Genomic DNA, 21,523 nt, shown 5'->3' on the forward strand with positions numbered 1-21,523 from the left:
TAGTAGCAGTAACGAGTCCTCCGATTGGACACTGCAGATAAACTCTCAGACAATCGTGGCATAGTAGGCGGGGTTTGTCGGAATACGGGTGGGTGGGAAATGACGTGTGCCGCAGTGCCGGTGAAGGGGCGAGAGTCAGTAGTGCGGTGGTGTTCACGCGCTTTGATATTGTACGTTTTATGGGAAACTGCTGAACTGTAGATTTGGGTTATGGACAAGGTAAGCGTCTGGCCTTACATTATTCAAATAATAACTTCTCATAATGCTTTTATTTCACAAAAAGGTCTACAATAATCTGCAGATCAGATCACTGGTGGGAAAGAACGTGCTGAGTGACACACACACACACACACACACACACACATTACACTTCCTTAAATTACACTGTTTGTGTGTGTGGTTGGATTTAAGATACAACAACAAACACAACACAGGAGCAGAGGTCACTGGAGTTCATACAAAGAAATAAATCTAAAACTATGTGAAGTTAGTAAGAAATTCACAAATGTTTATTTTGGACGGTTTTTTTTCTGAGTAAGAGGGAAACTCACTTATACAGGTATGATCTGGCTCTGAGGAGCCTGTACAGTCTGTGAATAACATCTCATGCTCCTCATAAGCCAAGTAAAGTGGAAATGGTGGATGGTTGTAATTGATTTAATCGGAATACATTGTTTTTTAAAGTCTACACACTGACTGTATCTGTTGAAGGAGCTAATAAATAGTTGTTCTGTAAGTAAAGATACATTGCAGCTATTATACAGAAGTCGAACTGAGAACGTTTTCTCTTATTGGGGTTTTAAAAAAAACAGGGAAACAACTGTCAAGTATTGTGCGTATGGCAGAGAAATGATGAGACACCACAGAGACAGCGGTCTGAGAGCAATGAGAGCTTTAACAGACATCCTTCCCATCGTCTCTCCAGTGAATTCCACAGGCTTCTCTCTGGAAGGTGTTACTGGATAACTACAGCTAGAGCCAGTATTTTTAGGAATGTTTTTTTATTCCACAAGCTGGTGCTTTGATTATTTCTCAATTTAAATGATCTATCTATATATATATATATATATATATATATATATATATATATATATATATATATATATATATATATATACACTCAGCAAAAAGGGAAATGTCCAAACATTCAACTGCTTTTATTTCCAGCAAATTTCTTAACATGTGTCAATATTTGTATTAACATAAAAAGGTTAAACAACTGACACTTTTACTGAATGAGTTTCACAGACATTTGATGAACAGAAATGGATTAATGAGTCCCTGAACAAAGGGGGGGTCAATATCAAAAGTAACAGTCTGGTGTGGCCATCAGCTGCTTTAAGTACTACAGCACATCTCATCCTCATGGACTGCACCAGATTTGTCACTTCTTGCTGTGAGATGTTACTCCACTCTTCCACCAAGGCATTTGAAAGTTCCTCATCACGTCTGGGTGGACACACGGTTACATGTAATTTTCCACTACAGTGACGATCAGCTGTCCTTCCTGTCTCCCTGTAGCACTGTCTTAGGCATCTTACATTAGACATTGCAGTTTATTGCTCTGGCCACATCTGCAGTCCTCATGCCTCCCTGCAGCAGACCTATGGCATGTTCATGCAGGTGAGCAGGAACCCTAGGCATCTTTCTTCTGTCAGTAGAAAGGTCTCTTTAGTGTCCTAAGTTATTGTAACTGTGACCTTAATCACCTACCGCCTGTAAACTGTTAGTGTCTTAAGGACTGTTCCGCAGGTGCTGTGCAATAATTGTTTATGCCTTGTTGAATAAGCATGAAAAACATTGTTTAAACTCTTTCCAGTAAAGATCTGTAAAGCTTATTTGGATTTTTACAAAATTATCTTTAAAATATAGTCTTTAGATATGTTTAAAGAATCGGTCGTGAGGCACAGAGAAGGAAGATCAGAGTCTGAGTGCAATATGTTATATATATGTATAACAGCTATTTATTTTAACACACAATGAATTTTTATGACTTGTACATTATCGAGTCAGTACAAAAAACATTTTGATTTCCAAACATTAGTTTTCCATCACACACTTAAATGTTGCGGAAAAATGTTTGTATGTCAGTAAAGAAAGCCGCAGATTATGTAAGAGACACTTTTCAGACACAAAACACAATGAAGACTGTTGGGTTTTGCTGCAAAAATAAGAAGCAAGTGCCACAAAGTCTCCAGAAAAACCGTGTCTGCTTCTGCAAGATGCTCAATAAAACTTGCAGCTCGTTTCCTTATAAATCTGCACTAACTGTACCTGAGACTACTTATGTCTTTTTTTTCTTCTTTTTTTTAAATCAAAAGGTCATAACACCAAATATTGACTTTTGTTTCTTGTATTACTATTTACTGCTCTTCATAGTATTTATATTTAATAAGGAAATGCTCAATTTCATTATTCTTCAAGGCATCTTTGCTCTATTGCATTTTTTTGCACATGCCTGTGTTCTGTACTGAGGAATGGGCTAAATTCCTCCAAGCCGATGTGCAGGACTGATCAACAGTTACAGGTAACGTTTAATTGCAGTGTTTGCACCAGATACTGAAAGCAAAGGTTCACATACTTTTGCCACTCTAAGATATTGTAATATTGGATCATTTTCCTAAATAAATAAATGACCAAGTATAATATATTTTTGTCTCATTTGTTTAAGTTGGTTATCTTTATCTACTTTTAGGAGTTCTGATGATGTTTTAGGTGATATATATATATATATATATATATATATATATATATATATATATATATATATATATATAAAATCGAAAAATCTAAAGGGTTCACAAACTTTGAAGCACCACTATACATCTCTATCTGTCTATCTATCTATCTGTGTGTATGTGTGTGTGTGTGTGTGTGTGTGTGTGTGTGTGTGTATATATATATAATATCTTACAGAAGTAAGGTTATAGTATTTTTATGTAAAAAAAAAAAAGGGAGAAAATTGAATTAAAGATTCCATTTCTATTTCATTGACGTGCCAGTACATTGTTTTTTTTAGAAGCAAGTGCTGTACAACTGCTGAATTTATTTGCATGTATTTGAATATGCAATAAATAAGATGCACAAATGCTAATATTTAAAATATTAGTATGAAAATTTATCAAGGAATTATTGTTTTATTATATTAGATTATCTTATTTACAAGTTTACAATGGAAATTTGATCATCAGCATTATCCACATCACTCTCTGACTCATGGCATTTGAACTGACCTGTGTTTGCTCTTACATCACTGCTGAAATAAACTCTGCTGATTCATTCTCAGAAATCATCTTGGATAAAAATGAAAAAAAACAACAACAAATCCTCATTTTGAATAATACATTTGTAAACCGAATAGTCAATAATATCACTGTTAGGGTATCAATAGGTTTCAGTGGTTGAGGTTATGTTTATGTTTAAGCTGTATTCTGGACTTCACAAACGTCATGTACACTCTGAAGTGTGTAATAATGTAGTTTTGAGAATAGTCAGCTCCTTTTCTCTTCTCTCCTGATTCTTTCCTCTAATCGCAGACTAGTGTGGTGTAACAGGATGTCGAGTCACACGCTGCTGCTTCTGTACGGGAGTCAGACGGGCACGGCCCAAGACACGGCCGAAAGAATCGGTCGTCAGGCACAGAGGAGGAGGATCAGAGTCCGAGTGCAAGCTCTAGACACGTACAATGTGGTCAGTATACATGTAAATTCATGTGACGTCATAAAACCTGAACATACACAGTTTTTAACTCAGGAATATGAATGAATGAATAACAGTGCTGTGTGTTGAGTATTGCAGTGTATATCGCACCCTAGGGTTGAAAATGTGTCGGTCATGGGAGATGTTCATGCTTGTGTGTTGAACAGGCGAATCTGATATTGGAGTCTCTCGTGGTGTTTGTTTGCTCCACCACAGGACAAGGTGACCCTCCAGACAACATGAAGGTAGGAAAGAGTGTTATAAATAAGGGGTACGCTGCAGTACCGCTATAACACACTCTTAAAGGCCATGGCAATATGTTAGCTATACTGTATATTAGCTTAAGGAAAGTGTGTAAAATGACCTTATGGAGGATATAAAATGTCAGAGAAAGCTGTGTAGAAGTGTAAACAGGAATATTCCGACATCTGCACATTCATGCCGTTATCTAATCAGCCAATCACATGGCAGCAGCGCAATGCAAAAAAAAAAAAGCCTCTCAGGACACACAGCATATCAAACCTTGAGGTGGATGGGCTACAGCAGAAGACCACATCAGCTTCCACTTCTGAATGGGTACAGACTCTGAATGGACAGCTGAAGACTGGAAAAAGACAGTGTGATATTTTCCAATCTTCAACTGTCCAGTTTCGTTGAGTCTGTGCCCACGATAGCCGCAGATTCCTGTTCTTGACTAACAAGAGTGGAACCTGATGTGGTCTTCTGCTATTGTAGGCCATCCACCTCGAGGTTCAATGTTTTGAGCATGCTGAGATGCTTTTCTGCTCACCATGGTTGTAAAGAGTGATTATATGAGTTATATCCTTCCTGGCAGCTCGAACTAATCTGGCCATTTTCCTCTGACCTCTCTTATCAACAAGGCGTTTGGCTTTGGAAGGTGCTGTGTGACTGATATTGATACTTTAAATGAAAGCATTGTAACATGCCGTGGCCTGGAGAAGTTGAGGAGGGTGTGCTATGAGCAGTGTTGGAACACAGAACCTTCTCCAGCTCTGATATTTCTAATATGAAGAGTTGAGAATCGTAGCTGCAGGTTAAAACGTGTTTTTTATCCTGCAGAACTTCTGGCGGTTTGTGTTCAGGAAGTCATTACCCTCAGGATCTCTGTGTCGCCTGGACTACGCCGTGCTCGGCCTTGGCGACTCCTCATATCCTAAGTAATATTTGCCATAAAATTGACCTCACAGCTTAAGCGACAGTGTTTTGTATGAGTATTAAACCCCCCCACACACACACACACTTATTTTTGTCCCACATTTTGTAGTGTTACAGCCTGGAACTGAAATGGACTTTATTGGAAATTTATTTCAAGACTTCCAATATAATTGCTGTTCACTAGTGAGCTCAGTTCAATCTGACAAAACCTGAGAAATTGTACAAAGAATACTGAGCAGAAAATATCAGGATCTAGATGTGCAAATCTGATAGAGACATATATCAGAAGAATAGAAGCTGTAATTGCAGCCAAGGGTGGTTCTACCAAATATTGACCCAGGCTGTGGTAGCATTTATGCAACCAACAATTGCCTGTTTTTTGTTTTGTTTAAATTTTTTTTTTTGGGGGGGGTTGTTTGTTTAATCTCCCTTTTATGTCACAATAAAGACAATATTGTGCACATTGAAATGTTAGACATCTTGTAAAATGGTAAAAATTACAATTAAGTCCATTGTCGTTCCAGGATGTAATGCTGCAAAATGTGTAAAAGATCCAGGGAGGTGAATACTCATGCAAGGCAGTGTATTAATCAAGGACAAACTAATAAAAAATACTATTAAAACTCATCACTTAATCTGTAGTGAGCTACTCTGCCATTTTAACTGCCTATATATATATATATATATATATATATATATATATAAAATTATAGGCAATTCAGTATGTGCACTAGTCCATGTTAAAAAGTTTGAAAGGTCACAACTGCGAAAAAAAAAAATGAGTGTCTGCTTACTTTGGAAATGTAAGGATTTACATTTAACCTGTTAATTAAAGTTAATTCTGATTCTCCTGCATTCTAGGTTCAACTTTGTGGCTAAGAAGCTCTATAAGCGTCTGTTGCAGCTTGGTGGTAATGCGCTACTTCCTGTTGGCCTGGCAGACGATCAGCATGATCTGGGGTGAGAATCGTCTATATATATATATATATATATATATATATATATATATATATATATATATATATATATATATAGACAAGTCTTAGCAAAAATTACAACAAACTTTGCACATAGTTGATACGGGATTGCTCAAGTGCCGAGTCTAATGATCGTGGGGTTCAGTTAGACAGGACACGAGTACAGAGTGGACATGGACTACATATCTGGGCGACTATGTTAAAAGAATTTCCTATAAGAATACAAGTGTAATTTTGACTAGTATTAATAAATTGGGACTACAATATTGATATATTACTATTGCTGATATATCCATATAGAATTTAATATCCAGATGAGTTAATGTAAAGTGCATATTTTATGTAATATCTTTATAATCATAATTATGAATCTAATACCAGCATTGTTTCAGTCTGCCTGTTGTTCCTATTGTACATGAAGCTGCTCCATGGTTCAGTGTGCTGTGTTTACATTCACTCTAATCTTTATATCATGCTTTTCATGATGAAATCCTTTCAGGGGAATTTGCGATTGTTCTTATAATCTTAAATTAACTCGTCAATTAAATTAACTCGTCGTTAATCTCGTCAGCCTTCTGAAAATCATAATACAGCCAACCATAATGGACCATTTGTAGTTATGCCTCTGCAGTGATGCTCTGTAGTGATCAACTCAGGTATATGTGCAGGTGATCCCAAATACAGAGACATGTCATATTACAATGAGTAAAGCAATGTTACTGCCCTCTGATGATCACCCCCTCCTTCCTCCATTTTTCCTTCATCGTTAGAGCTTTGCTGCTTCTTTCAGTTTTGAATTATCAATATTTTATAACATGAAACATGCCATACACATGCTACAATGATTATAGTCCCCTCTGAAACTATTGGATTGGCCAGGTCAATTCATTTGTTTGTGCTATACACACAAATACACCCCCTGATAAAGTCCTTTGTTGACTTGGCAGTGTGTTTTGGATCATTGTCTTGCTGCATGATGAAGTTCCTCTCAATTAATTTGGATGCATTTCTCTGTAACTTGGCAGACAAAATGTTCCTGTAATCTTCTGAATTTATTCTGCTGCTACCACAATGAGTTACATCATCAATAAAGATTAGTGAGAATGTTCCAGAAGCAGCCACACAAGCCCAAGCCATGACACTATCTCCACCATGTTTCACAGATGAGCTCAATATGTTTTGGATCATGAGCAGATCCTTTCTTTCTCCACAGCTTGGCCTTTTTAGCACTCCAGTAGAGGTTAATCTTGGTTCCAGAACTTTTGTGGCTCATTACTGTATTTATTTACGAATTCCAATGTGGTTGTCTGATTCTTACTGCTGATGAGTGGTTTGCATCTTGTGGTATGGTCTCTATATTTCTGCTCTTAAAGTCTTCTTCAAATGGTGGATTGTGATACCTTCACCCCTGCCGTGTGGAGGTTGTTGGTGATGTTAATGGCTATTGTTTTTGGGTTTTTCTTCACAGCGCTCACAATATTTCTATCATCAGCTGTTGTTGTTTTCATTGGCCGACCCATTCTGCATCTGTTGCTCAGTACACCAGTGGCTCCTTTCTTTTTCAGGACATTCCAAATTGTTGTATTGGCTATGCCCAATGTTTGTGAAATGCCTCTGATTGTTTTTCCCTCTGTTCTCAGTGGCTTGCTTTTCTCCCATAGACAGTTCTCTGATCTTCATGTTGGCTTATCCTTTTTAACAACAAATGCCATTTTCACAGGTGAAACTGAAGGCTAAAACCATCAGTAGATGTTATTGTTTAACCGATTAATCTAACGGGACACACCTGAGTAATGAGAAACACCTGTCAGTAACATGTTCCAATATTTTTGCTTGCCTACAAATTGCTCTAATACAAAATGTGCTACGTTCTATGTCATTTAACAAATCTACATATAAATACTAGGAAATAAAAGCTGAAATTCTAAATTCATCTCAAACCCAAACGTCTTCAGTCTACAGCAAAAACAAGGGTATTGGCCTTGCTGTTCCAATAGTTTTAGAGGGGACTGTATATGAGCAAATAGGAATCCATTTTATTTTCTATCCATTTTAATATTATCTTACTGACGATGTACTTCCTACATTTCCACATCCAAATTATTATTATTATTATTATTATTTTTAAATATTTTTTTTCCACAAGGTTGATCATGGTGGAGAGGAGTCTTCCAGTTCAAATAATCTCTTAATCATTTGCAAAACTACTCTGATGCATTGCAATCTCTGCTATCACTGTCTGTATATATAAATACTATAAAGCTTTATTTGTGTGATAATGTTAATGTTGACACCCCTTCCCTCTCGCCTGGCCTAATACTCACCTCACATACTGCTCACTGCCTCCGACACACACACACACACACACACACGTGAAATGCAATGTAAGTTGGAGATTGTTGAGATTGGTATGCACAGGTGTTATTGCATCATTTAACTTTTCAGGGTCTAGTATCCAAATACAAGGCTGTTTACAACAGGCATTTACAATTTGCATATTCATAAAATTTGTGTCTGTACGTTTCATGCCTTTTTGCTGTTGTCTGAAGATATTTCCTTTGTCGAAAAATGCCTTGTACATTATAGAAAGATGGCATTCAAACCAGTTATGGGTGAATTTCATGTTTTCCAGGCCGGATGGAGTGATTGATCCCTGGTTAAGTTTATTCTGGCAAAAGGCTCTGGCTCTTTATCCTCCCCCGGCTGACTTAAGCCCCTTACCTGACGAAGATCCGTGAGTCTAATTCATCTTCTCATTCAGGCCTGTTAGAGGTGTTAAATGTATCTCTGGAGGATGCCAGTTTAGCACTGTGGCATTTGGATTAGCGTAGTTGTTTATTTACTTCTTTTGTAGTTTGCTCTGCTTCGTTTCCCTGCATGCAGAAACCTGTAAGTACTTAGAAAATATACTGGTTTTTTTTTTTTGCTTTTTTTTTTTATTCATAAGCTGACTACAAATGACTCCTACTGATTCCTATAGTCCCTCCCATTCTGTAACCTGAGTGTTTAATGATGAATGAAAGGAAGCGGAAAGATCTGAAAACAGGAATGAATTTAGGTTAGGTTGTGTTTCCTGCAGACTTCCTCCTCGGTATGTTTTCCACTTCCTGGATGACACTACAGAGGAGCCGGTTGTGAAGCCCATGCTAGCACATGGCCAGGCCCCACCCTCTTCAGCCCACCCCTTCCCAGCTCGAGTGGTGTCCAATCGGAGAGTAACAGCCCCTGGTCATTTCCAGGATGTGAGGCATATCGAGTTTGACATCACAGACTCAAACATCCAGTGAGTAGTAGAAGTGTTAATGTATCAAATGAATGTGTATCTTTGGGTTTGTGAGAAAATTTGGATCATTTGGAGGCAGTTTTGTCATACATTATTAAACTATGAATTTAACCCCCCCAAAAATAGGGTTTCATAAAACCTGTGTGTGGCAGGTACAGCGCAGGCGATGTGGTGATGATGAGGCCATGTAATTCCCCAGAAGATGTGGAGCAGTTTTGCCAGCTACTGAGACTCAACCCTGACAAATACTTTGTGCTCACACCCACAGATAACAACACAGGTGTGTGTGAGTGTGTGAGAGAGCAGATTGATCTCCAATTTTGTCCTCAAATTTCATGCCATGTGTCTCTTTTCCATTAGACAGCAGAGTGAAGTGAACGCAGTAGGTATGACTGTGTGTCGCTCAGTGTCTCTGTCTTGTCTCTCTCAGCTCCTGTCCCTGTGCGTCTCCCTCAGCCGTGTTCCATCAGGTTCCTGGTGCAGGAGTTTCTGGACATCGCCGCAGTGCCACGCCGTTCTTTTTTTGAGCTGCTCACGACGTTCACCGATAACGAACTGGAGCGAGAGAAACTGGCTGAGTTCAGCTCAGCGCAGGGTCAAAACGAGCTGCACAGTTACTGCAGCAGACCACGGCGTACAGCTCTGGAGGTAAAAGGCTCACTCAGTGGTGTCCACTATCCCTCTGAACTCGTATACATGGGTTTTAGATTTCTGAATTCTGCGTATACAGATTGGTATTTACAGATGACTGGATATACAGATTGGTATTTGCCTCAAATTTGTTACTACAAAGATTCTTCAAAACAAAGACTCCTTGTACCTTTGTTTTAAACCAACTCAGGGAAGGTTAGGGAAGGTTATTTAAATGTCAGTATGTTACCATACTAAATTCATTTGTGAGATTACAAAATATCCTCCATGGCTTTGGGTTTTGGATCAATTATGCATGATATGAACAAATTTAGAGGATGATGTGAAACCTGGAAACTTTTCACAACAGAACCTGTTTGCTAAGACTTCCTGAACATTAGTGATAAACCACTGAACATATGACAATACAGCTTGAGACTGAAATCCCACTCATGCTAATCTGTGACAAATTCAAGCTGATTTACTAGCAGTTAATGATCTGATGAGCTATTAGGGATGGCAGGAGAATATGGGGATGTTTCCAGTTTGCATGGAGTCGTATAACGTGATCTCCTAGCTTGGTGTTGAGAGGAGAGAAGATAACTTGATATGATAATGATTGATATTAAATATATAAATGTACAATACTTTTCAAAAATCCTTTTTTTATTTACCAACAACCAACAAAACCTCTCGTTTAACCAAAGAAGCATTTGGTTACCTTTGTAATAAAACTCTAATTGTTGTACACACACACAAAAAAAAAAAAACAGTTAGTGGTACAGCACTGCTTTAAACACTTAGTCAGACCATCTCTAGATACTGTTCATGTTTTTATAACAAGTTAATATTACAATGCTAACTTCACATGATTTCACAGAATTCAAGACTTTATAAACTCTATGAAGTACTGTACACTACATGTTAAAATGTACATAGTGCAACATTCAGTTCCAGATACCTGAAAGTAAGTTGTGTTTAGGAAAGTGTCATTTTCAACTGACGCCATACTTTCGTCTGCTATGATGAAAGGATCAAGTGTGCAAAGTTGGAAAAATTCAGAATATCCCACTTCTGAAGTAATTCTAACATTAAGGCTCGTCTGAATTTTTCCAAAACACACCTTATCCTCAAACCTTTTGGGAGAATGTTCTGTGGATTGATGAGTCAAAAGTGGAAGTTTTTAGAAGACAGGAGTCCTGTTACATCTGGCATAAACCAAACACTGAATTCCACAAAAAGAACATCATACCTACGGTCAAGCATGGTGGTGGAAGTGTGATGGTGTGGGGATGCTTTGCTGCTTCATGGTCTCGGCAACTTGCAATAATTGAGGGAAACATGAATTCTGCTCTCTACCAGAAAATCCTAACGGAGAATATCCGGTCTTCAGTCCGTAAATTCAAACTCAAGTACAACTGGATTATGCAGCAAGATGATGATGATCCAAAGCATAAGTCCTGACTTGAACCAATGGAGATGCTGTGGCAGAACCTTAAACGGGCAGTTCATGCTTGAAAACGCTCCAATGTGGCTGAACTAAAGCAGATCTACAAAGAAGAGTGGGCCAAAATTCCATCACAGTGCTGTGAAAGACTGATCTCCAGTTATCTGAAGTGTTTGTTTGCAGTTATTGCTGCTAAAGGTGGCACAACCAGATTATAATTTTAAGAGGCAGTTCGTTTTTCACATGGGTGATAGGTGTTGGATAACTTTTTTTTTTTTTTTTTTTTTGCTTCAATAAAAAAGTAAATAAAAACTGTATTGTGTGTTTACTCAGGTTGCCTTTGTATTATGTTCTATTTCATTTGAAGATCTAAAACTATTTAGTATGAGAGATACACAAAAACAGAAGAAATCAGCACATACTTTTTCACAGCACTGTACTTTTCCACATTTCTGTATGAAATGAAGGTCGTGTGTCTCATGTAAGGTCAGGTGTGTCTTTCCAAACTCTACATGTATTTCTTTCTGTGTTGTTTTGAGGAAGCTCCTGTGATGGTGCAACCTTTTACACAAACCCTATATTTTGCAAATGCAGACTCCACTTAAGCCCGCTAAAGCCTATCCATTCAGGTGGAACTGAGCAAAGAAAAGCTATTCACTCATAATAGCTTGTAATTAGAGTGCTGTTAACCTTTATTCAACATGTCTGCAGTTGTAGCACATTGAAATCAAACACAGAACTCCCAGTGAAGGATTTAAAAAGGTTTAAACATGGTTTGGAAACCTGCACACAGTCTCTGAGCGATTTTTAAAGCTTTATATATTAAGGTTATGGCAGTGAAGGAAATGCATGGTTGGATTGACAATCATTCATTTATTCTGATTACTGTTTTTCCCATTAGGTCCTGACGGACTTCCCTCATACAACAGCCAAGCTGAATGTGAACTACCTGCTTGATTTATTTCCAGAAATCCAGCCACGCTCATTCTCCATAGCATCCTCACTCCTGGTAATGTCCTGTTTCTCCACTTCCAATTTAAGTTCATCAACAGATTCCTGTGTTTACAGACCAGCAACAGGTCTCGTATGGAAGATTTGGTTTATTTACAATACTTCCGAGAACACAGTGCTCACCATTGCTCTCCCAGGAATAAGAGAGAAGCGGTTATACTGAGTACAGATCATATTATTTTGGTGTGAAATAGACAGGCTGGAAGATTCATTGTTAGATGTTGATTGGTTTGAGATGGTGAGGAATACCTCCATCAAATGGGTGGATAGTAGCAATCAACAACTGTGAGGTTTCATTAGTCAGAAACCATCCTGGCTGTTAAACATCCTGCTTCAGTATGGCACTAGGATAAAGTCAGAATTGAACAATAATGAGAAGTCAATAATAAGACACTAGTGCTGGTCAGATGTTACCCATCCAGGCATGTCATCATACATGCTAAGAAAACTAGATCTACAAAACATGCGTTATTGTATTATATTATTATAAACAATACCACAGCACTATTGAATTCTTGAATCTGATTGAGCATTAAGATGATTAATTTTCTATAAGTGCAGTTCTGATTCAGTTGCAAGGCAAATCATTGTACATTACTGTGTACATTATTGTTTCTATAGTAACAGCTAATTCACGGAGACTCGTGTGGTGGATGCCGACATAAAGGGATAAAAGTTGCGTTGTTACTTTTAACAAAGAATAATGTATCATGGGAAGGAATCTCCAGTGTCAGAATGTTGTGTCAGTCAGTAAGCTTTCTGCCACAGGAAAGTCTTCAGGACAGAGTCTGCACTTTTCAGGTTTAAATGTAACATTACAAGATGCTTTTTTTTTTTTGTTGCATTATCTTCTGGTGAGGGAATGGCTTTTATAGCTGCTATAACGCACACTCACTGTCCACTTTATTAGGAACACCTGTACACATGCATATAGTTATCTCATCAGCCAATCATGTGACAGCAGCTCAATGCAAAAAATCATGCAGATACAGATCAAGAGTTTCGGGTAACGTTCACATCAAACACCAGAATGGTTCGTTGTTGATACTAGATGGACTGGTTTCAGAAACTGCTGATCTTCTGGGAATTTCACACAGAACAGTCTCTAAAGTTTACACAGAATGGTTCAAAGGGTCCACAGGCTGAAACACCTTGTTGAGAGAAATCAGAGGAGAACGACCAGACCGGTCTGAGCTGACAGGAAGTGTATAGTAACTCAAATAAGCACAACAAGTCAAACCTTGAGGTAGATGAGCTACAACAGCAGAAGACCACATCAGGTTCCACTCACGGTAACCCATCTGGCACCGAAAACCACGGTTAAAGTCACAGAGATCACACTTTTTCCTCATTCTGATGTTTTATGTGAACTGAAGCGCTTGACCTGTATCTTCATGATTTATTTATTTATTTTTGCATTGAGCTGCTGCCACATGATTGGCTGATTAGATAACTAAATGTATGTGCAAGTGTACAGGTGTTCCTAATAAAGTGCTCAGAGAATATAAGTGATAGCAGGAACATTTTCTAACGTTAAATGCAACTATAAACAGAAACTATATGATCTGTTGTTCTTTAATTAATAAATAATTGTTGGCACTATGCAGTGGTATAAGAGGATTAAAACACTTCGGGACACACTGCCTTTGGAAATTACTGTAGTACTTATCTAACATGTCTATCTTGACATGTTCAGTTCAATTTTATTTACGTAGCACTTTTACCAGTGGACATTGCCACAAGCTTTCCAGACATCTGGATATAGATATAGATCTGTAATGAACAAGTCAGAGGCAACAGTGGCAAAGAAAAACTCTCTGAGATGATATGAATAAACAATGACAGGAACCTAACTGGAAAGGGAAACCGAGCATACAGGATTGATCAGTGTGTGTGCAGAGTAGAAGGCTGCTCTTAGACAACATGTGGCAAAAGACACAATACAGAACAAGGACATAGAGTGTCATTAATATGAGTAGCACTCTCACAAAGCACCCTGTCCATGCTCTTATCTGTAAACCAGCTAAAGTACCCAGGTCTAGGCTGAATATCTGCATGTCTGAATAGTTCTACATGAGATAATTGAAGCCTGTTCACGTTCAAATGTGGGAGTTGTTCTGCTTTTAATTGTAACATTGACCTGAAAGTGAACCAATTAGAATAAATAACGATTGATACAGAGCTCTAAGTGATTGATGGCTCTGTATGTACAATGTAAGGATATACCTATCCTGTCTGTTTGCAGTAAATTGTTTGTGAAGTGAAGAAAAGCAGTGTTTTTTTTTTTTTTTTTTTTTTAAACTTATAAACTCTTTCTAAACTCTCCAGGCACATCCTAATCGAATCCAGATCTTGGTGGCAGTGGTGCAGTATAAAACCAGACTTCACAAGCCACGTAAGGGCCTTTGCTCTTCCTGGCTGGCATCTCTGGCCTCCTCTCATGGTAGGAATATACACTTCACCTTGACTGTGTTAGGGAATCACACATAACTAGCTAGGTTTTAGACCTCAGACTGACTGCATTTACTGCTGTGTTTGTTTAACTGGCTCTTTGTAGGAAGATTATTAATGAAATAAAAATATTTTAATTTTGTTTTTGTGAAATATAGCTTTGGTTTCATAATGTTAGTGTCAAATTATGTCATTTTTTCCTCCTAATTTTATTAGAGGAGAAATATTACAATCGTATACTACCAACAACTCCAGTCGTACAATTATATACAACGACGTCATGTTTCGATATGCTGACAATCATTGTTATTCAATTTTATTTTTCCCTAGAAAGCAAAAAAGGAAGACCTCTGTAAGATATCTGTAACTTTAGTTCACCATTTCATCTTCTGTAGTTCTTATAATAAATGACATGTTAGATGAGCAGAAAGTCCAAAGTATTCTGTGAACATAATCCTTTCAACGGGCCAAATTTGAATAAAATATTCATCCTCTGGTTGTATTCTTATTTATTCTAATAATAGAAAAAATACATTACACCTTTAATCCATCACCTGGATGCTGCTGCTGCTTGGCAGCAAACTGGATCTGTTGTCCACAGCCGACTAAGAAAATATTAGTAGACAAATCATTTACTAGACTGGAACATGGATAGATGGATATGGGTTGATGTCTGAGAAACCCTCATATGAAATTTAATTCTATCTGAATGTCTTATATTGCTGTTAAATAATTTTGTCACACCACATATTTTATTTAAAAATCAACATGTTAATTAAACACTATGTTAAAGTGATAGTTCACCCAAAAATGAAAATTCTCTCATCAGTTACTCCACCTCGTGTCGATCGAAACCCATGAGACTTTTACTCATCTTTGGAACAAAAATGAAGACATTTTTAATGAAACCTCTCAGATTTCTATTCCTCCATTTATAGTCCATGTAACCAAAACTTTCGAGCTCTAAAAAGTTCATAAAGGCATCATAAGAGTAATCCATATGATACGAGTGGTTTAATCCCAATTTTATGAAGCGATATGAATGCTTTGTGTGCGCAAAAAACTTAAATACTACAACTTAATTTCCGCATAGATCTCCGACATGTGTTCACGAGAGAACCACGACGCATGCGTGCTGTGTTAACACGAGTGGACAAAAAAAAAAAATGCAAGCCCTCCTCTATGTTGAAATCTGCAGACATCTTTGTTACAAAGATTGTTCTTTGTGACTCAGTTTGTGTACAGCGTCCCTCTTCCTCTGCTGTAAACAGTGCAGTGATTCCGTGTCACGGAATCTTGTAGCATAAGAGCGGATGTTCTCACGAGAGCAGGCTTGCATTTTTTTTGCCCGCTCTCACAGACTTTTTTTTTTTTTGTCTGCTCTCGCATCAACATGGTTCTCTCGTGAACACATGTCAGTGATCTATGCGGAAGTGAAGATATTTTGTGAATAAAGATTTCATTTTAGTTTTTTGCGCACACATCATTCGTATCGCTTCATATAATTGGGATTAAACCAATGGAGTCATATGGATTACTTTTACAATGCCTTTATGAACTTTTTAGAGCTTGAAAGTTTTGGTTATTGGACTGTAAATGGAGTGACACAAATCTCCCAGGTTTCATTAAAAATGTCTTCATGTGTCTTCCGAAGATGAATGAAACTCTTAAGGGTTTGGAACAACATGAGGGTGAGTAACTGATGACAGAATTTTCATTTTTGGGTGAACTATCCCTTTAATTGTCTGTTAGACCTGGCACTATTGTGTTAGGACGTCCCCTCTATATTTTATTGTCCCATGTTCTGTATCATGGCTATTGCATGTGGTAAATAACAGCTTTTTTCAGCCTGCATTAGTGATGAATGATGGAATCTAGTTGGAATTTTCACCGTTTAAAGGTTTTTCACAGTTAAAACACTTCCTGGTAATTGGATCAGACTTCTGGGTAGTACCATGTTACAGATCGCAGACCCTTTTGAATTCTGTCCTCTTGTTTGTTATTTAGGTGACGTTTGTGTGCCCTTATGGGTGAAGAAGGGTAGCCTGAAGTTTCCTCAGGACCATAACAGCCCTGTGATAATGGTAGGACCTGGAACAGGAGTTGCTCCATTCCGAGCTGCCATACAGGAGAGAATAGCTGAGGGGAGAACAGGTTAGTGCCGTGTCCTCTCTCATTTCCAAACATGTCCTGCTTGATCAAGTGCATTTGGGTTAAGAGGAAATTTCCAAATTATAACTGTACACTCTTTTGTGCGCGTTCTCCTCTGTCTCAGCTAATGTCCTGTTCTTCGGCTGCCGCTCTGAGTCCCAAGACTTCTACTGTCGTGGTGAATGGGAGCAGAAAATCCAGGCAGGTCAAATGACCCTGTTCACGGCCTTCTCCAGAGATCAGGTGAGCTGGACCACAGACCATCTTCTGATAGAGTGCGAGTTAATATTGAATATCAGTATGAATAGGATACTGATTTTGTAGATATAACATAATTTGGATCATGATTAGTTCTGAGTTAGTTTTAGAGAAGTGTTTATATTCTACTAAGCATAAATTTGTTTAAACCTTACGCATACAGTGTTGTGAAAAAGTATTTGCAGATTTCTTCTGTTTTTGTGTATATCTCATAGTTTTAGATCTTCAAATGAAATACAACATAAAGGCAACCTGAGTAAACACGCAATACAGTTTTTTTATTGAAGCAAAAAAGCTATCCAACACCTATCCCCCATGTGAAAAAATAATTTCCCCCTTAAACTTAAAATCTGTTTGTGCCATCTTCAGCAGCAATGACTTCAACTAAACACTTCCGATAACCGGAGATCTTTCATTTACTTGTAGGACTAGGACTTATTCCTATGCTTTGGATCTTTGTCTTGCTGCATAATCCGGACATTCTCCGTTAGGATGTTCTAGTAAAGAGCAGAATTCTTGTTTCCCTCAATTACTGTAAGTTTCCCAGGCCCTGAAGCAGCAAAGCATCTCCACACCATCACACTTCCACCATCATGCTTGATCGTAGGTATGATGTTCTTTTTGTGGAATTCTGTGTTTGGTTTACACCAGATGTAACGGGACGCCTGTCTTCCAGTCAGTTCCACTTTCGAATCATCAATCCACAGAACATTCTCCCAAAAGGTTTGAGGATCATCAAGGTGTGTTTTGGCAAAATTTAGACGAGCCTTAATGTTCTTCTGGGTTAGCAGTGCTGTTCACCTCACCACTCTTCCATGGATGCCATTTTTACCCAGTGTCTTTCTGATAGTGGAGTCATGATGCAAGAGAGGCCTGTAGGACCTTTGATGTTGTCCTTGGATCTTTTGCGACTTGCTGGATGAGTAGTTGCTGTGCACTTGGAGGAATTTTGTAAGGTCAGACACTTCTGGGAAGGTTCACTACTGTGTTGAGTTTTTCCATTTGGAGATAATGGCTCTCACTGTGGTTCTTTGGAGTCCCAGAGCCTTTGAAATAGCTTTTTAAACCTTCCCAGACTGATGTATTTCAATCACATTATTCCTCATCATTTCTGGAATTTCTTTAAATTTTGGCGTAGTGTGTTACTGAGTAAGACCTTTTAACCAACTTCATGCTGTTGAAAAAGTTCTATTTAAGTGTTGATTTGATTGAAAAGGGTTTGCAGTAATCAGGTCTGGTTGTGTCTGGTTGTGTCTAGTCCACAGATTTATGGAATTAGTAACTATGGGGGCAAATACATTTTCAAACTGGCCCAGTTGGTATTGATATTATTTATTGAAGAAAAAAAAAATCCATTTAAAAACTATATTGTGTTTTTACTCAGGTTGCCTTTGTTTTATCTTTGATTTTGTTTTAATTTCTGAAACTATTTAGTACGTACACACTGTCACTCACATGAAGCAGCAGTCTATTCTTGTGCTCATGTTTGTAATCCAGTTATAATGCTCAGAGATCGGAGCTGAACATCAGGGTGAATGACCTGAATATTTCCATCCGGGATAATTAAAGCATGTCATTGTTCAAATCTGAAGGTTGTTCTGCTTTTAAAAGTACTATTTTACATAAAACAGTCAGCAGTCAACTCCATTATTATTGGCACCCTTTGAGAGGACACGACTGCAAAGACATATAGCAAAGATATTGGTTTCAAAACTTTGAAAGAGTTGAAAATTTGTCAGGAATTGGTAACATATTAACTCATTGTAAAATTATGATGATCAACCATTGATTCTTTGGGACAGTTTTGCAGCTTATGGTCCGGGACTCTCGTGAAGTGTTCATCATGAATTTTGTACCGGGTACCAGGATATTTCAGCCCAAATCTCAGTTGCCTGGGGAGGTTAAGACTTGGCTGTAGATGGATCTTGACCTCAAACAAACATTCAAATCAACACCGAACACAAAATCAGTTTTTTTGCAATCACTATCTCAGTCTCTGCATTTGAATCCCACTGAAAACGCACAGTTTCAATTGAAGAGGATGTCCACATGTACAAACCTAAGAATATAAACAGCTGGAATATTCTGTATATTGGAACGTACAAGATTCCTCTAACAGTGTATCCAACCTTGTTAGATATTACAGTTAAAGACTCTGTGCTGTTAATCTCTCCACATGAGCCTCAACAAACTACCTGGAGGGGTGTGGATCATTTTGACACTAGTTTTATGCAGAAACATTGCACTACTATTACAACTTGCTTGTAACAATATCTACTATACAGCATCCCCATAAGCTCAAAAAAGTATATTATATATAATCATTCATATGCACAGATACACTCACTAGCCACTTTAATAGGAACACCTATACCCCTGCGCCTTCATGCAGTTCTCCCATCAGCAAATCATGCAGCTACAGGTCAAGAGCTTCAGCTAATTCACAGCAAACATGAGAATGGGGAAAAATGTGATCTCAGTGACTTGACCATGGCATGACCGTTGGCACCATAAGCAGGTATCGTTGTTCCTATTAAAGTGGCCATGAGTGTATATTATTCTTTGCATGTTATGTTATTTGTTTTTGCTCATTTTTCATGAAAGGTGACAATAATTCTGGTGATGATAGTTGGTAAGTGTTCAGGTAGTACCTAATGCATGAACTGCGTCTGCAAATGACACATAGTATCAAACTAATAATAATCATTTTGTCTCTTTTTTTGTGCAGGAGGATAAAATCTATGTTCAGCACAGAGTAAAGGAACAGGCCAAACTGTTGTGGGACCTGATTGTGAACAAGAATGCTTTCTTCTACATAGCAGGGTAAGTAGTAGCTGGTTTTTAACATGATTTGAACCTACGGATGTTATACCATGTATTAAAATAAATACATCAAACCTGCAGCTTTAATTAAAAAACAAAATCAGTATTTTGTAGCTCGCTGTACATTTACAACCTGGTGTTTTAAGTGAATCAGTGAACATAGCAGCTCTTTCTGTGCTCAGGAACGCTAAGCAGATGCCCACAGCAGTGTGTGACGCACTGAAGGAGGTTTTTCAGCAGGAGGGAGGTGTGACAGAGAGCCAAGCTCAGGAAATGCTGGACACCATGGAGAAAACCAGCCGCTTCCAGAGTGAAACCTGGTCCTGATCAGCACAGCTCACGTCCATACATCATATATTCAGGGCCAACATGGCCTTTAGTACCAAGAGCACTTCAAATGCTATGCAGCTGAAGTCAGTACTTCACTTTCAAGTACAGATTGAAGCTGTAGTTTTACTCTAAAGACACATTCTCTTGCAGAGGTTGAATCATTGATGCACACTTACATGTACAACACTACAAACCATGAAAAAGTGTCAGGCTTGTCAGTGTTTTTATTGCAAGTGCAGTTTACCTCCTAAGCAGCAGAGGGCGCTACAAAATGACAACTTTCAGCTATGCAGTTCCTATAACGAATATACTCATTATTCTATTAGAGTATTTTAGGTTCCTGATTGAGTGAGTAAACAAGGGAGAGAAAGATGAAAAAAGGAAGGGAAAAAAAAAACCTACCCCACAATGCCTTCTTGAAATGACTATAAACAGCAATAATTGTTGTTTGTGTAAAACCTTCAATTCTTTTGAGATTTTTCTATTGCAAAAATTAAAGCAAAATCAAGGAAATGCCACAATATTCGGAGGAGCTTGCGATTTTTCACAAGTTTGCACCAAGACGCATGTGTCATGCGACATCACAATGTGCCAGGTCTCATTTACCAACAAACATCACTGCGAAAGACCATGCAAAACAATTTTGTGCAATTGCCAATACAAGTAGTTTTCTACTAAACATGGCAAAAAAATTTTTTTTTACATTTTTAAAAAAAAGCTAAATCAAGCATTTTTAGCTGCAACCTTCGCAAAAAAACTCTGCAAAATCCTATATGGACTGCTCTACACAATTAGTCAGACTAACATGTATTTTTGCTGATCCAGAAGTGGACTATGAAAAGGACCAAGTTATGCAAAATGAGTTGCAGTAGTGTAACTACACTGATGTATGTTATGAATAAACCCAAGACTGAAATGAAAATTGTGTCTGGTCTTGCTTCCACTTTCAGCATAAATGTGTAAATACAGACCATCTCTGCTACTTTACACTGTAATTTTTATTTAAAATGACATTATGTTGTATAATGATAGCTGCAGTGGTTAACATGTTGGATTGTTGATCAGAAATTTGAGTTCAAATCCCAGAACTGTCGAGCTGCCATTGATGGGGTTTTGAGCAAGGGCCTTAACCCTCAAATGTAAAACACTCTGGATAAGGGCATCTGCCAAATGTCATACATGGTCTGTGGTTGGTCATTGGCCACACCAATCAAACTGCCTCTTTCTTGATCGTGATTATTTGTTGTAGCAAATGCTCAAAGTCTGACCAGCAAGAATTTTTCTTTT

The 21,523-nt window shown here is 38.0% G+C and overlaps 1 protein-coding gene across 1 annotated transcript; it reads left to right on the plus strand.

Moving 5' to 3' along the window:
• The first annotated feature begins 84 nt into the window (after positions 1 to 84).
• On the plus strand, positions 85 to 21,158 carry ndor1 (NADPH dependent diflavin oxidoreductase 1). Its single transcript, XM_017460488.3, has 15 exons — positions 85 to 219; positions 3,537 to 3,690; positions 3,867 to 3,944; positions 4,780 to 4,877; positions 5,737 to 5,835; positions 8,485 to 8,586; positions 8,932 to 9,135; positions 9,288 to 9,415; positions 9,566 to 9,783; positions 12,114 to 12,221; positions 14,552 to 14,666; positions 16,682 to 16,828; positions 16,950 to 17,068; positions 19,812 to 19,906; positions 20,089 to 21,158. The coding sequence occupies exons 2-15, from the start codon at positions 3,556 to 3,558 to the stop codon at positions 20,231 to 20,233; spliced, it is 1,791 nt and encodes a 596-aa protein (XP_017315977.2). The 5' UTR covers positions 85 to 219; positions 3,537 to 3,555; the 3' UTR covers positions 20,234 to 21,158.
• Positions 21,159 to 21,523: the final 365 nt, after the last annotated feature.

This window comes from Ictalurus punctatus, chromosome 28 (assembly GCF_001660625.3).
Source record: "Ictalurus punctatus breed USDA103 chromosome 28, Coco_2.0, whole genome shotgun sequence".
Taxonomy (NCBI): Eukaryota; Metazoa; Chordata; class Actinopteri; order Siluriformes; family Ictaluridae; genus Ictalurus; species Ictalurus punctatus.

What these genes read in the sequence shown, in the direction of transcription:
- ndor1 (XM_017460488.3), top strand. Translation starts at nt 3,556, where the DNA reads ATGTCGAGTCACACGCTGCTGCTTCTGTACGGGAGTCAGACGGGCACG. An exon ending in GACGATCAGCATGATCTGGG is followed by an intron (nt 5,836 to 8,484) that starts GTGAGAATCGTC and finishes CATGTTTTCCAG; the next exon opens with GCCGGATGGAGTGATTGATC. An exon ending in CGGCCTTCTCCAGAGATCAG is followed by an intron (nt 17,069 to 19,811) that starts GTGAGCTGGACC and finishes TTTTTTGTGCAG; the next exon opens with GAGGATAAAATCTATGTTCA.